Source organism: Cynoglossus semilaevis, unplaced genomic scaffold, assembly GCF_000523025.1.
Source record: "Cynoglossus semilaevis isolate Cse_v1.0 unplaced genomic scaffold, Cse_v1.0 scaffold419, whole genome shotgun sequence".
NCBI classification, from domain to species: domain Eukaryota; kingdom Metazoa; phylum Chordata; class Actinopteri; order Pleuronectiformes; family Cynoglossidae; genus Cynoglossus; species Cynoglossus semilaevis.
The window spans coordinates 138,618-152,614 of record NW_007585113.1 but is presented as its reverse complement, the minus strand read 5'-3'; the positions used below and the strand labels follow the sequence as shown (position 1 = coordinate 152,614).

General features: G+C 40.3%; 2 protein-coding genes across 4 annotated transcripts in view; one reads left to right on the top strand and one right to left on the bottom strand.

Moving 5' to 3' along the window:
• pnocb (prepronociceptin b) overlaps positions 1-2,019 on the bottom strand; it is a 16,441-nt gene extending 14,422 nt beyond the window's left edge. The window contains exon 1 of the mRNA XM_008337169.3: positions 1,796-2,019. The gene's annotated coding sequence lies outside the window, so the exon portion shown is untranslated. The remainder of the gene's footprint in view (positions 1-1,795) is intronic.
• Positions 2,020-9,170: 7,151 nt separating this feature from the next.
• LOC103398502 (serine/threonine-protein kinase pdik1l) lies at positions 9,171-13,991 on the top strand. Of its 3 annotated transcripts, none has more exons than XM_008337153.2 (4): positions 9,171-9,328; positions 9,986-10,736; positions 11,485-11,707; positions 13,707-13,991. In XM_008337153.2, the coding sequence occupies exons 2-4, from the start codon at positions 10,008-10,010 to the stop codon at positions 13,949-13,951; spliced, it is 1,197 nt and encodes a 398-aa protein (XP_008335375.1). In that variant the 5' UTR covers positions 9,171-9,328; positions 9,986-10,007; the 3' UTR covers positions 13,952-13,991. The 3 variants fall into 3 exon arrangements, with proteins under 3 accessions (XP_008335375.1, XP_008335376.1, XP_024909386.1); XM_008337154.2 differs by having other exon boundaries at positions 9,173-9,328; positions 10,003-10,736; XM_025053618.1 differs by having other exon boundaries at positions 9,174-9,328; positions 9,990-10,736.
• Positions 13,992-13,997: the final 6 nt, after the last annotated feature.

The window sequence follows — 13,997 nt, the reverse complement described above, 5'->3', positions numbered from 1 at the left end:
TAAAACTTCAATATTATGCAATTCTGTACCTGAGAAAATGTTAAATCCTAACTCATTTAGGAATATTTAAACCGTCAAAAAGTCCTAGATTCCTAAACTACATCCACGTAAAACGATTCCTTTCAGACGTGAACTGAACTGCTGAATTACTGCAGTGTTAGACGGCTGATGTGGCATCGTCATTGATCCAGTTGCTGCTAAGCTGCCTTGACACCTGCACAAATCCATTGGACACAGAGCTCTAGAGAAAGGAATCAGCCATGGCCGCACGAGCTCTTGACTTCCACAAAGGTTAAAACAGTGAGACCGGGAAAAAGCAGCGGACCAAAAAAAGTGGGCAGAATTTGCGCAGCGACGAGGTGGGAGGAATAGATTAGAGCGTGCCGACTTCCTTTTTCTTTTTCTTTTTTTTTTTTTGCTTCACTAAGCCGTGAATCGTTGATACAAGCTGTTTAAATCAATATTGACAAAGGCCAAAAAGAAATCCTGTACATTTTGTAATTGCTTCAGTCCCAATTTAGGAAGCAGATTTTCTGCAAGATTAGAGAGAGGGAGGAAAATATTTGTTTGGTTTTTTTTTTGTTTTTTTCTTCTCCTTCTGCAAGATGAAATACACACAACATCAAACATCGGATATAATGACGGGATTAACTGAGGAACAGCATTTGGAAATCTGATTAATGGAAATGGAATTTTAAATTGTATTTTGAACATGCGGAGTCACATTTTCAGAAGTGTCATTCAGAGAGACAAAACAGAAACACTTGAATATATAAACGCTAAACTTAGTACACATTGCGATATGCTTCAAAACTAGCCTCCCTCACTCCATCCTAGACATATTAAATTTTTTTTTTTTTTTTTTTTTTATAAATCAGTTTCCCCACTATGAAGTCATTTATCTCTGAACGGCACATTAACCAACCATTTTAGCCGCCCGTCTGCGCGGGTATCGTCTTTACTGATAATGGGAAAAGATTATGCACATTCATTACCATTATCATTAAAATCATCATCATACGTTTAGCATAATAACGCCGTTCAAACGATGCACTTCTGCAGCCGTTTTTTTTTTTTTTTTACCACTTGTTGGGGCTGACTCTCGGCTGTTTTAACGTTAGAGGAAGAGCTGTTGTCGCTAATGCCTTCAAGGCTTCCTGTGGTTCCTCAAGTGTGGTACACAATACATTAAAAAAAAAAAAATTAAAAATTAAAAATCTTCTACTTAAGTTATCTAAATAAAACAAATTCTTATTACACATCTAAGGCTTAGAAAAAAAAACAACTAAAGTGCAGCTGAATGATTGACTGCTCTCTCAGCACAATCTGTGTTTTCTTAATGAAGTAGTTATCAAGTGTGAAGTGGGTACTGCTGACGTACTTAGAGGCACCGGGAGACGAGCTGAGTGATGGAAAAAAAAAAAAAAAAGAAAGAAAGAAAGAAAGAAAGAAATCCTACTCCAGGTGAGTGAATATCATTCACAAAGTCACCTCTCAAGTCTGAATCCCACAGTTAGAAACAGAGGAGGACTCCACAGTGGTGGTTTTAAAAAAAAAGGAGTGAGAATCTGTGCAGAGGTTGTCTTCAACAAAAACAATATTCCCCCCTGGATTTATTAGCCCTTGGTCTACGCATACAAGAAACCAGTCCCTCTCCTAATGAACCATTTAGACATGTCTAAGCCGGAGTCCTTTCTAATCCTTGAGGTAATTCAACATCACAATCTACGCAAACAGGTGGTTTCAAAGAAGCGATAATAATAATTGAAAAATAAAAAAAAAAACTCTATCGTACCTGTGTCTGCGACTTCAAGGTATTCTAGCAGAGTCCTCCTCCTGTAAGAGACTTTGGTGATTTAGCGCGTATCCTTAGCCTTGGGGTTTCAACAACTGAACACATGCCTCCTCTGAGGCTTCTTATAATGGCACACCCCTTCCCTCCTGGCTCAGCCCTCCACCAGCACCACCGTCCACCCCTCCCTTCCCCTAAACATCACGAATTACACCACCACAAAGAGTTAGAGAGGAAAAATAGAGTGAGAGAGTGAGAGAGAGAGAGAGAGTGGGTTAGAAAGAGAGAGAAACAGAGAGGTGGATTCCCCCATTCTGTTACGCACAAACCCCTTTGGATGAACACACGTACCGCTGCCCCGTGCTGACGTAGGAGGCGTTGCCTACGCCATTGGGTTTTTTCGTCTTCATTGAGCCAACTAATGGGGCTCTAAAAATATGCATCATCCACCACGAGATTGATCCAGAAAGGATCGGAGTCTAAGGTGTCCATAAAAGCCACGGCGCTTCAATGCCGACCTGCTGCCAAGGTCAAGGAAAACAAAGACCGGGAAAGCAAGTTGAGCAAAAGTGTGTGGGGCAAAAAAAATAAAAATAAAAATAAAAAGAGCAGTGGTGATGGAAATGACATTGGAGGCGTTTGACAAGGAGGTGTTTGTGCCAAGTTTCGAGTCCTTTTGTCAGAAGGGATGGGTCTGAATAGGAGGCGACGTTCTCCTTTTAAATGTTTTAGCTAATTAGGATTAGAGGACTGGGCGGAGAGCGCAGGCAGTTTGCATGACTCATGCAGAGAATTCGGAATAGGGGAGAAGTTAGGGGTTTGAGCAGTGACCTCTGAAAGCACGAAGAAAAGAAAAAAAACAAAACAACAACATTTGCAATGGTGACAATGACAGCTCAGATAAATGACGTGCAATTGTGACATGACCTGGTTAGATAAAAAAAAAATACGAGAGTAAGACAGTAGTTAGTGGATATTTGGAGAAAGAAGGGAGAGGCGTTTTACCCAAAGAACACCATCCCCGCATTGAGGCGTAGATGTCAGATGATGTCAGCACTTCAGGTGTCTCTGGGGTTGAATGAAACTACGACGCAAGTACAACTAGTGAAACGAGGTTATTTTATATTATAATCCATTTAAAATTACTGATTTAAATCCAATCCCTCCAATCCAGGCGTGGCCAAACTTTTTGACTCGCGGGCCACAATTGGTCCAAAAATTTGACAGGGGGAGGCCCGGTCAGGAGCAGATGGATGGAGCTTTCGTGTATACTACGATAAATGACGTGTGAAAGTCATGCATTAAGGCTAAAATGCTAAGATGCTTTTAGCCTTCTCGACGCCATCTATAGGGAAATTGTGGGCATTGCAGGGAAAAGGCAGAAATATATATCATAATACAATCATAATACAAATTAATTACATAATTTTGGCGGGCCGGATTACAAAGCTTAACGGGCCACATCCGGACCCCGGGCCTTAGTTTGCCCATGCCTGTTCCAATCGCTGTTAACTTACAGTCCCTGTCGGTTGCATACAAATAATGTTACGTCACTGCTGGTTTCGATTTTTGGTGACAAAAAAGAAAAGAAAAGACAAAGTCACCGCCGGCCACACTGTGGCTGTGAGGAGATGATTTTTCTGTCAACCGCAGGAGCAAAAAAAAAAAAAAAAGTGATGACAGAAACAAGTGAAAGAAAAGAGGTGAAGTGGAAACAATAATAACAGGAACAGCATCGAGAAGCAGATTTTTTTTGTGTGTGTTCAGAGCACTGGTGAGACGCTGAGTAGTGCTGAAATAACCGATAAGAGATAAATGTGATCAAAGGCTTCCTGTATCAGTAGTGCATTAAATTAAAGCGCGACAATAATCCTCGTACTCTACTTTACTGTCGTTTACACACACCTAAATATATATACATATATGTATATATGTGTATATATATATACATACACTTATATACATATATGTATATATGTGTATATATATATATGTTTTGAAATACTCAGTAGTATTTGTTCCTTATTATGTCTCTTTATCTGTTGCCTATTGATTTCCTTTTTAATATAAATTCGCAGACAACAAAATGTATGTGCAATAGCATGTCACATACACCGCTAATACTACAGATCCTACTAATATATAGGGGCTATATACTGGCGGGCCAACTCTGGTGCGCATTTGATATGATCTCGCGGGCCAAAATATAATTACTCCGTGGGCCAGATTTGGCCCCCGGGCCTGAGTTTGACTCATGTGGTCTAATAGAAAGAGAGATATCCCTGAACTACAAGAAATTATTTTTTATTATTTTGTCATCTTTACTGGAGTTTGTTTTTGCTGAGACCAGTCTTGGAGGCCATCGACAGAGCATTATCTGAGGTTGGCCAATCAGCATTAGAAGAAATGTGATGAAGCATAACAGGAGACGAGGAGGCGAGCAAAGTGGCCACCGTGTGTGATAATTCTGAATGAGATGAGACGATTGTGTGGGAAAATATCCTGAGACATTAGAGGACACCGACTTAGAGTCATATAGAGTTACCTCTGGAACAAATTGTTTCTCTTTCCAACCATAATCTCTCTGCTCTTATCTCTCTCCCTCTCTCTCTCTCTCTCTCTCTCTCTCTCTCCCTCTCCCTCTCTCCCCCTCTGCCTCTCCCTCACACGCCGTAGAAGCACTAAACCCGACAAGAAGCTCAACATCAATTGTTGACATTTGCAATTCGCGTTTAAACAGAAGTTCGGCTGAGGTTGGCGTCGATGTGTTATCGTGATGAAATGCGATTTATATTTCGTAGTGCAGATACACGTCTGCGAAGAGCCGCAGTCTTTCAGCAAAAAAAACTGATTTTCAGTGGAAGTATTGGTCCGACGTTAGTTAGAAAAATAGCTCTGCTGAACACACACCCATATATATATATAAATAAATATATATATATACTACGGATGTCCGATATTATCGGCCTGATATTAGCATATTATGTAATATCTGTAAAAATCGTTATCGGCTTTTCCTCCGATAATGACACAATAACAACGCAATGCCTGGGTTTCGCCAAATGATGTGTGCTCTAAAAATAGTTTTGGGGATAAACTGGCTGTATATTAAGGCGGAGGTCGCTAGATGGCAGCATTGCGGCTCATTTAATTAATCTCATACTCATACAGCGGTTTGTACAGATAAATAAATAAATATTACCAGCCCTATATCGGTATCGGTTGATATCGGAAATTAAGGGTGTGGACCATATCGGATATTGGCAAGTTAATATCGGAGATATTTATACATATATAAACAGCTTCTACAGATTCTTTTCTATTATTCTTAAATGATTTTATTATTTAAAAATTAAAATAAATATAAAGAAATTTCCTCAAGGCTGTAATGGGCTTGAGTTAGCCCCCGGGCCAGGAGTTTGAGACCCCTGCTTTAGAGTTAAATACAAGAACCGCGCCCATTTCACCAGATTTTTGTGGGACTTAGAAATCACCTGAAACAGATGAGTGCCACCTTTGAGGCTAATCCATCATCCAGGATTTCACTTGACAAGTTAAATCTTTACTTCATTCAAGGCACTAAAAACAGGGGCGGAAACATCAGTCATTCCGATTTACGACGGTCCTGAAAACAGTCTGGATTTGAACTGGATGCTTATTTTATCTGACTGTTGGTAAATGTGATGGAATACAAATGGATTTATCTCTAAGAAAAAGAAAAGAAAAAAAAAACTCCACTTTTTACTTTTTGAATTTTTTTACTTAACATTCTACACCTTTTTTTCCCCAATTGCGTGCCGGCGTTAGCGTTAGCTCCCAGTGAGAGTGTTGATGCCGGCCCTGAACATGTGTGGTGTCTGATAGTAATGGATGAATTGGGTCTATGGACAGAACCATCAGTAGGGTTGAGATAAGGACCTGCGAAGAACAAGCAGCAATTCCGAGGCCTGTCTATCATTGATATCGCCAGCATCCACTGGCTGTCCACTGGAGGCGGACCAAGAGACAGAGATTACACAGAACACCCTGCTGAGCTTGGCAGCGCAGTTATACCTCAAAGGTACGCTTCTAAAAACCATTTAAACTGGTGAAAACTTTTCAGTAAACAGCCCCAAATGACAGTATGCGGTGCTCTTGATGTCGCAACACGCATTTGTTAACGTGGTCAAAATGCCCGTACGTTTCCAAAATCTCCTGAAGAAAGATATATGATGCTATTATGATTAACACAAAAGCCTATTCTCATGTAAATAATAATTTATTTAGATAAATGACATGCATAAAGGCTAATATGCTTTTATTATTTTTTACGCCATCTATTGGGGAAACATGGGTATTGCAGGGAAAAGGCAGAAGTATAATGATAATAGAAATAAATTATATCATTTGGGAAAGTTTGGTGGGCCGGATTGAAAAACTGAATGGGCCGCATCCGGGCCCCCGGGCCTTAGTTTGCCCATGCCTTTTCTAAAGCATCCTACAGTGTATAAAGCAAACCACTCTGTGGCTTTTTTGTGGAATTTAGAATGGGTTCATTATGATTCATTCAAACTTCCTCGTTTTATTTCAAACTGCAAAACTGACATAAAAACAACATAAAAAAGATCCTATTTTAAAGAAATTGTACATGACTCATCAATAGTTATTGACCCCCTAGCGTTAAAACACACAGTGTATTTAAATTCGTACTTAGACAGGCATCGCTTGGCACATATTGTAAACAAACAATATCAAAATGCTACAAACGTCCACATTTACCCCTTTATAAATCCATGTAAAAACCCTTTTAACTACACCATGGTATCTTTGCAGAGTCTAATATTTTCTAATATTGATCAGTGACTTCATTTGTATTTGGTTTCAGTCTTTCTCAAAGAAGAAACAGATGTGAAATAAAAAAATCTGTTAACATTATAAATGTCACATTAGCGCTCTCAAAAGACAATGATGAAGATGTTAACTTCATAGTCAATACTTACAGAAAAACCAGGGCCAGGCAGGAACCACGTGAGGGAACGTGAGGTAGATACACCCAGGGCCACCGGTGAGACGAGTGAGGCTAACGAAGAGGTGATCACAGGACACAGGTGAGAGTGATGACGCTGATTAACTCAGAGAACCAGACGGACCTGACAATAACCACAGGACATACAGTTTCCACACATTGTAGGCCATTGATTCCCAAAGACTGGGTAGCAACCCTCAGGTGGGTCGCAAGAGTTTTTTGGGGGGGTCGTCCTGCATCATGTTTCCCTGGAGTTTACGAATAATGTCTATTGACTTGAGACTGTGATGTGTGATGAGTGCTTATTAAATACTTGTACCATCACCAGGAGTTTACGAATAATGTTTATTGACTTATTAAATACTTGTACCATATATCACACCTTAAACCCAACCCCTTACCAACCAATAAAATATATATATATATTTTTTAGATCTTCACCATATGTAAATCAGCAAGAATCAGAATGAATCATCCAATGAAAAGGAGTCTTTATACCATAACAAGATATTTGCATGCACCACAGGGGAAACCTTAAGAAAGGCAGAAGTTATAGTCAATAGCCTCACTATATATTTTTTTTATTATCAGTTAATAACAATAGCTAACAACAGAAAGTCCTCCAATGGAGTTCGTAAAAAAAAAAAAAAAAAAAAAAACCTTGAGAAGGGAACAAAACTGAGCAGTCCTTGGAGGACATCCCCTGAATCCCTGTTTCATAACAACGTGTCTGCGAGGGGGTCTTCTCATTGGACTGACGTGTTTTACAGTCTAGGCCATCACGATGAAACCCAATGATGCGAAACTGAATTAGAGCTGGGGGATCTCTGGTGGTTTATGGGAGCTACGATGGGACATTCACCTGTCAAGACACAATGGATTATTATTAGCAGCACAGCCAACGATGGATTTTGGCTAAGATGTCCAAATGCTGACAATATTTTTTATTTTTTTAAACACAACTGCACAAAGCATTTGCAGCATTACCTGAAGTAATTAAAGTAACTCATTTTATTTTAAGAATTTTTTTATTATATTAATTTTACATAACAACGAGGCTAACCAGTACAACAGCTTTATTTCTCAAAAAAGAAAAAGAAAAAAAAGAGAAGATTTTTAAACAAAGGAATCAACAGTAATCAGCCAACCTGCTTGCAATTTAAAATGTTGACGCCTGTGGCCAAAGCATATTTGTGCCATGGTGCTGATTTTACACAATCAAGACATCATAAAACCCGCAGAGACAATGTAGCAGAATTTCCCAAACTGTGATGCACTGGTGAGTAAGATGGACGCGCGTAAAAGAGAGACCGCTGCGAGGGTATGATGGGAAAATGTTTACTGACGTCTACTTTCGGAGCGAAGGGAGCTCAGGATAGACCTCGGGATTAAATGCAAGGGTTTTGACCTCAATCAAGGAAATAATTACTGTTGTCTACCCTGTTGGTGGACTCCATAATTAGCAGGCAAAGCCCCCACAGAAAACACAATTAGCCCGAAACAGAGATGATTAAACTATAATTCTTATTTGACTATTTAATGTCCTCTTTGTGTCCGTGGAAGGTTTATTGAATTTCTCAGGAAAGTCCTTATTGCTCCTTTTGTGTGGTTCCCAGGGAAGCACATCCTATTTAATTCTCCTAGCAGAGGGGGCCCTTTCATAGTAGGTCCAATGTCCAAATCCTGATATCTGTCAAAGCAAGAGTGGGGCTGAGGTAATTGAAAAAGAGGACATTTGGTTTATGATAAAACAAGTCAAGTGTGACTCACTCCGTCTCCCTCAAGTCATAAAGAATATTCATGAACGGTGCCACTGATAAAAGCTGTGGATCATATTGGTCAAACACACACACACGCACACACGAGGGTGGGTGCACACCTACGCATACATAATCTCTCCGAATGCCCATGAAAATTATTAGCCCTAAAGAAAACATTTTAAAGTAATTACTTGTATCCAGAGTGTTTTTTAAACCCAGCATTGAAAGCCTGCTATTAACCTTAAGCTCTCCTAGAAACCAAATATTTTGCTGAATTACAGACTGCATTTGTTTGGAATTGCTACCCCCAAAAAAGAAATGTAGCAATATTTTTGTGCTATATAGCTATTTATATATATATGCTTGTTGAAAGTACTATCTAAAGTTGATTTTAACTGAATTCGTTAACTCTAAACTATGTAAAGTACTATCTAAAGTTGATTTTAACTAAATTCGTTAACTCTAAACTTGTTTTGTGCGTTTAAATGGTCTCACAGGACGGCAGCTCCTTTTAATATTGTTCTTGTACTTATGATACCGATCTTGGCCTCCGAAACTCGAGCCAATCACACGCAGTGACGTTATTCAATTTCCAGCCAATCAGAATGCACGTTGATACAGAGCGGGTCGTTACGAAGACAAACCCGGAAATGAGTGTTTTGGTTTTGTGTCAGTTGATTCTCTTCGTTGGAGAACCAAAAAAAGTAAAACAACTCAAATTTAATCGGTCATTGTTGATTAACCATCGGTGATTTTGACTGCACATTTGTGGTGAGTATAATTAAAAGTAACGCGAGTTGGTGTGACGTCATAGCTTTGTTTTGTGCTTTTCCTTTTAAACCAGCGACTGCAGAGAGCGCCATGTTTAGATAATGCAGTGGAAAAAAAGTGTGATTTAGAAGCCAAACAATGTTTTAAAATAGCTTTGTTTTACGTTCAATGTAGTATTGAAATGTTGAGCTTGTTTTACCTCACTAGCCAAAGCGTATGCCAAATGTATAATACCAAACTAATACTCTTTAAATGTACAACACCATGTAGCTCTTGTTTATAGTTATCCTCTCTTTTTATCTACTCGTTGTGCCACAATAGCTGCTTTCAGAGTAAGAGATGACGCATATACAACTATTACTTTTATTGTCATTTTTTATAAAACCTACTTTTAATAAGTATTTCACGAAGTAACTTAAATACAGAAAAAATGCATTTGTAGTATTTTTTTACACCAAAAACCAATGGCATTAGTGACATAATATTATTGAGATAGATAACAGACAGATAAACATAAAAAATCAAAGCAGGTTTTTTTTTCAGAAAAATCAATAAAATATCAGCTGTGATGAAAAATGTAAATAAAAGGATTTGATAAGAATAGGATATATGTTAATTTAAAAAAAAATAAAAATAGTTGTGTTTTTCTTTACGTAGTAAGATTTCTCATCCAGCTCAGATGGAGGAGCTCTACACCTTAGAGAAGGAGGTCGGACGAGGCAGCTACGGTGTGGTCTTCGAGGGACATATGACCAAAACAGGACAAAGGGTGGCCATCAAACGGTTGCCCTGCAGCAATCCAGAGTACATTGAGCTTTACCTGCAAGAGCTGTGGGCCATGAGAGCCACGGCCAAGAACCACGTCAACGTCATCGCACTGCACGGTTGCCTCCTGCAGAACGGCCCGCGCAGCCTGAAGCCCCTCAAACCAGGGAAGCTGCCGTTGTCTCTGGTGGAGAGTGTGTTGAAAGGCGGTGTAGTTGAAGCACCAAAGAGTCAGGACCATGAACACATCCAGTCAAACTCTCAGAGGAGAACAAATTCTGCTGCCAGGCTTCAGGACCGGACAAATACTGCGCAGGCCAGAGCGAAGCTCCAGGACAAGGCGGCTGAATCTGCAACTCCGAGCAGGTCGCAAAACAGAGCCCGAAAGAGACTGGCCCCGAGAGAGGATGAGCAGCCAGGACCTCTGCGCTACTTGGCCCTGTGGCTCGTCATGGAGTACTGCGACGGCGGTGACCTAAATCACTATCTTCTCTCACAGACCCCAAATGAACAACGTAACCACAGAGTGGTGTTACAGCTGTGCAGTGCTGTGGCCTTTCTCCACGGCCTGGGGATCACGCACAGAGACCTGAAGCCGGACAACGTGCTGGTGTGTGTCACATCGAAAGGTCCAGTAGTCAAGGTAGGCAGATGTTTTTTTTCTTCTTCTTAATATTATTAAATATATATTTTGGAACCATTAACATTGTATATTGTCGTGTATTAAGACGATTATTTTAGACCATGTGCACAAGTAACAAAAACTGCAAATTTCTATTACAACAGTGACATTACATGTAATTCACTACTTTGTTGCACTTTCTCCATGAACTGGGAAACAAAAAACAGAAGAAAAAAAAGTGCATCTAAAAACTCAGCTCAGCTTCCTTGGTGGTAAAATATGCAAGAAAATCTCTTTCTCCATGAACTGGGAAACAAAAAATAGAAAAAAAAATATATCTAAGGTTAAAACTTGATGAAGTGCCTCTAAAAACTTAGCTCAGCTTCCTTGGTGATAAAATATCCAGGAAAATTGTGTTTGTGTTAGTAAACAAATCATGTCGGTTCCCTATCATTCCCAGAGATTTTCTAGAAAATGTAGCTTAAATCAGTGTTTCCCAAACCTTTTTTCCGGGGACCCATATTTTCACGACCCAAGTTAATATACTTTATTCGTAAACACCTGGGAAACATGATGTGAGATGAACCCAAAAAAACTCTTGCGACCCACCTGAGGGCCGCGACCCAGTCTTTGGGAAACAATGGTTTTAAATGACCTGATCTATGAATTGTTTGCTTGTCCTTGGGAGTTAGAAAATTCAAAATGTGTATTGTTGTAGAATATGAAGTTCTGTCAGTACAAAGTAACACTGCGGCTGTCCACCTCGCAGGTGGCCGACTTCGGTCTCAGTAAGATGAGCGGTCTGGCGGATGGGGATTTGACCCGGCAGCATTTCTCATCCACCTGTGGCTCGGACTTCTACATGGCTCCAGAGGTGTGGGGCGGACTGACCTACACAGCCCAGGCGGACATCTTCTCCCTGGGTGTGATGTTCTGGGCAGTTCTGGAAAGAATCACCATTGTGGAAGAAGGGACCTCACAGGAGCAACTGGGTGAGTGAAGAGGAATGAATCCACGAAGCGCACCAGACAGAGAGACTCGATAAGAACGTATTCCCCTTAATAACGTGAACCAATATAGATACAACATTTCAGCGTCTAGATGAGCCATTTTTGGTCAGCCACGTTCTTTCCAGTCCAGAGTGCTCATACAAATGGCCGTAAAGGTTGAGGCAGGTCGATGACACATCGCGACCGAATCCGGTTCAAGCTAATTAACTGGCACATATTAAAAATGTCACATGCTGTTCACCACACGTGCATCAACCGCGGATGGAACAATCTTCAACCTAAATGGCACACAAACCAAAGTCGATTTGTGCAACGTACATTCTGGTACGGATTATATTAGGGCTGTCTCTTATAATAAATTGTGACGCTGCGTTAAATATTATTTTTTTAACCAATGTGCTCTTATAATAAATTGTGACGCTGCGTTAACTATTTTTTTTTTTTTAACCAATGTGCCGCGTTTAGTAGCCAGAGCGACTTCCTTATAGTTATTTATTACAAACGTAGTTATTTATTAATTTGATGTTTGTTTTTTTTAATCTCTTCTATCTTTTGAAATAACATAAGAGATAATGAAGATCAATTACATCTTATGCGATGCTAATGCGTAGATGAAGATGAGTTGCCGTCAGTTCACTCGCTTCGCTTATAAATTACACTTTGAGTTTGAGGAGTCCTGGACCCGTTAATGTGGGGGAAAAAAGTGGGCGATGTTCCAACCTGTTGTTGTCGAGCTTTTGGATTGTAATATTTGTGTTTAATGTCCTCTCCACGTCAGAGCCCCAGGTGCCCATTGGATGAGTCGGCATCTTAATGTTCATGAGAACTGGTCCCTGCCACTATCGCCCCAGTAATGAAATGGCCGTAATACAAATGTCTCATTCTATTTCAGTCACTGGGTTGTTTTTTTTTTTGTTATCAGGATGGAGGCAGATAAATATCCACCATTATCCCCAAGTTGAATTCTTTTGAGAACAGCTTCTTTGAGTCACTGATACTCTACGTTCTATTCCTCTGGTTAAAAAAAAAAAAAAAAAAGGCTCTTTTGAGGGATTCTCTTGTGTTTCAGTAGATGCAAATGGATAAGAAAATACGCACAAAAAAAATGGAATTTAGCTGCTCCAATAACAACCCTGTTTGTCAGTGATAAAAAAAAAAGGGGGGGGGGGGCGGAGGCAGCTGGAGGCTCTTTGCAGGCTGATAAAATGGTCCATGATTTCTACTTTATCGTCCTCAAAGCACCACACACCCACACAATTATCTGACTAGGCAAGAGAGCAGAGAGGATATATCATATTGTTAAGGAGGGAGACACAGCATATCCTGTTTTTTCGGCAGGTATGAAAGCCTGGAGTCTTGAAATAGATATACGTGGAAAAAAAAAAAAAGATAGACATCGGTCCCTCATTTTTATTCTCATGAAGATGCAGCTTCAACAGAACGACCGACTAACAGCTTTCTAACTGAGGTGTTTTTTTTTTTTTTAAAAAGTGAGGTCTACAAAAAATATAGTTTAAGGATAGAGTTAGGGGATGCAATAAATGCATATTTTTTTCATTGAAAAAAAAAAAAGGAAAGTTGTTCAAGTTCAACGCTACATTCTGTGTGAGTTTTACACCGTCTGTAGGATGCAGCTGATACGCAGAACAAAGCACTTGTTCCATTTGCAAATGATACAGTTGCGAAACACAGCTGGTACTTTTGGCTTGTTGTAATCACGGATGAACGCGAGGCTACTTGTTACGTTAATCATTCAAGTAATCACGGATGAACGCGAGGCTACTTATTACGTTAAGCTCTTATCATTCATGATGCCAGATCAAATTCTGATGTGGGAAATTGGAAGTTAGAAGTATTCTGACATATAAGACGTTTCCATCCTGCCTAGTTGCTGCTGACCAATAAGATTTGAAGAATTGTGAAGTGGGTAGAATGACAGTGTACCGACGACCTAACTGTGTCTCCCTCTCTGATTTCGTAGGTGCCTACGTGTGCAAGGGTCGCTCGGGCTGGCTGATGCCGCTGGGGGAAGCCCTTTGGGAAAACGCCGACCTGCAGCTCAGTATTCCGATGAAGTTTAAGAGGGCACCCTCACTGCCACCCCCTCCTGGTCCGTCCATGTGCTCCCTGCTTTTAGACATGCTCGCCTCGGACCCAGATGCTCGGCCTCTCGCAAACCAGCTGGAAGCCAGAGTGCGATCTGCTCTCAGAGAGGAGTCCCACTGACACAAAGTGCTTTTTACGGCCTCATCCGCTACACGGCCCCTACACG

Bases quoted from the DNA above. Each gene is read 5' to 3' on its own strand.
- LOC103398502 (XM_008337153.2), top strand. From the start codon at position 10,008: ATGGAGGAGCTCTACACCTTAGAGAAGGAGGTCGGACGAGGCAGCTAC. The intron at 10,737-11,484 runs GTAGGCAGATGT...TCCACCTCGCAG, and splicing joins CGAAAGGTCCAGTAGTCAAG to GTGGCCGACTTCGGTCTCAG. The intron at 11,708-13,706 runs GTGAGTGAAGAG...CTGATTTCGTAG, and splicing joins GACCTCACAGGAGCAACTGG to GTGCCTACGTGTGCAAGGGT.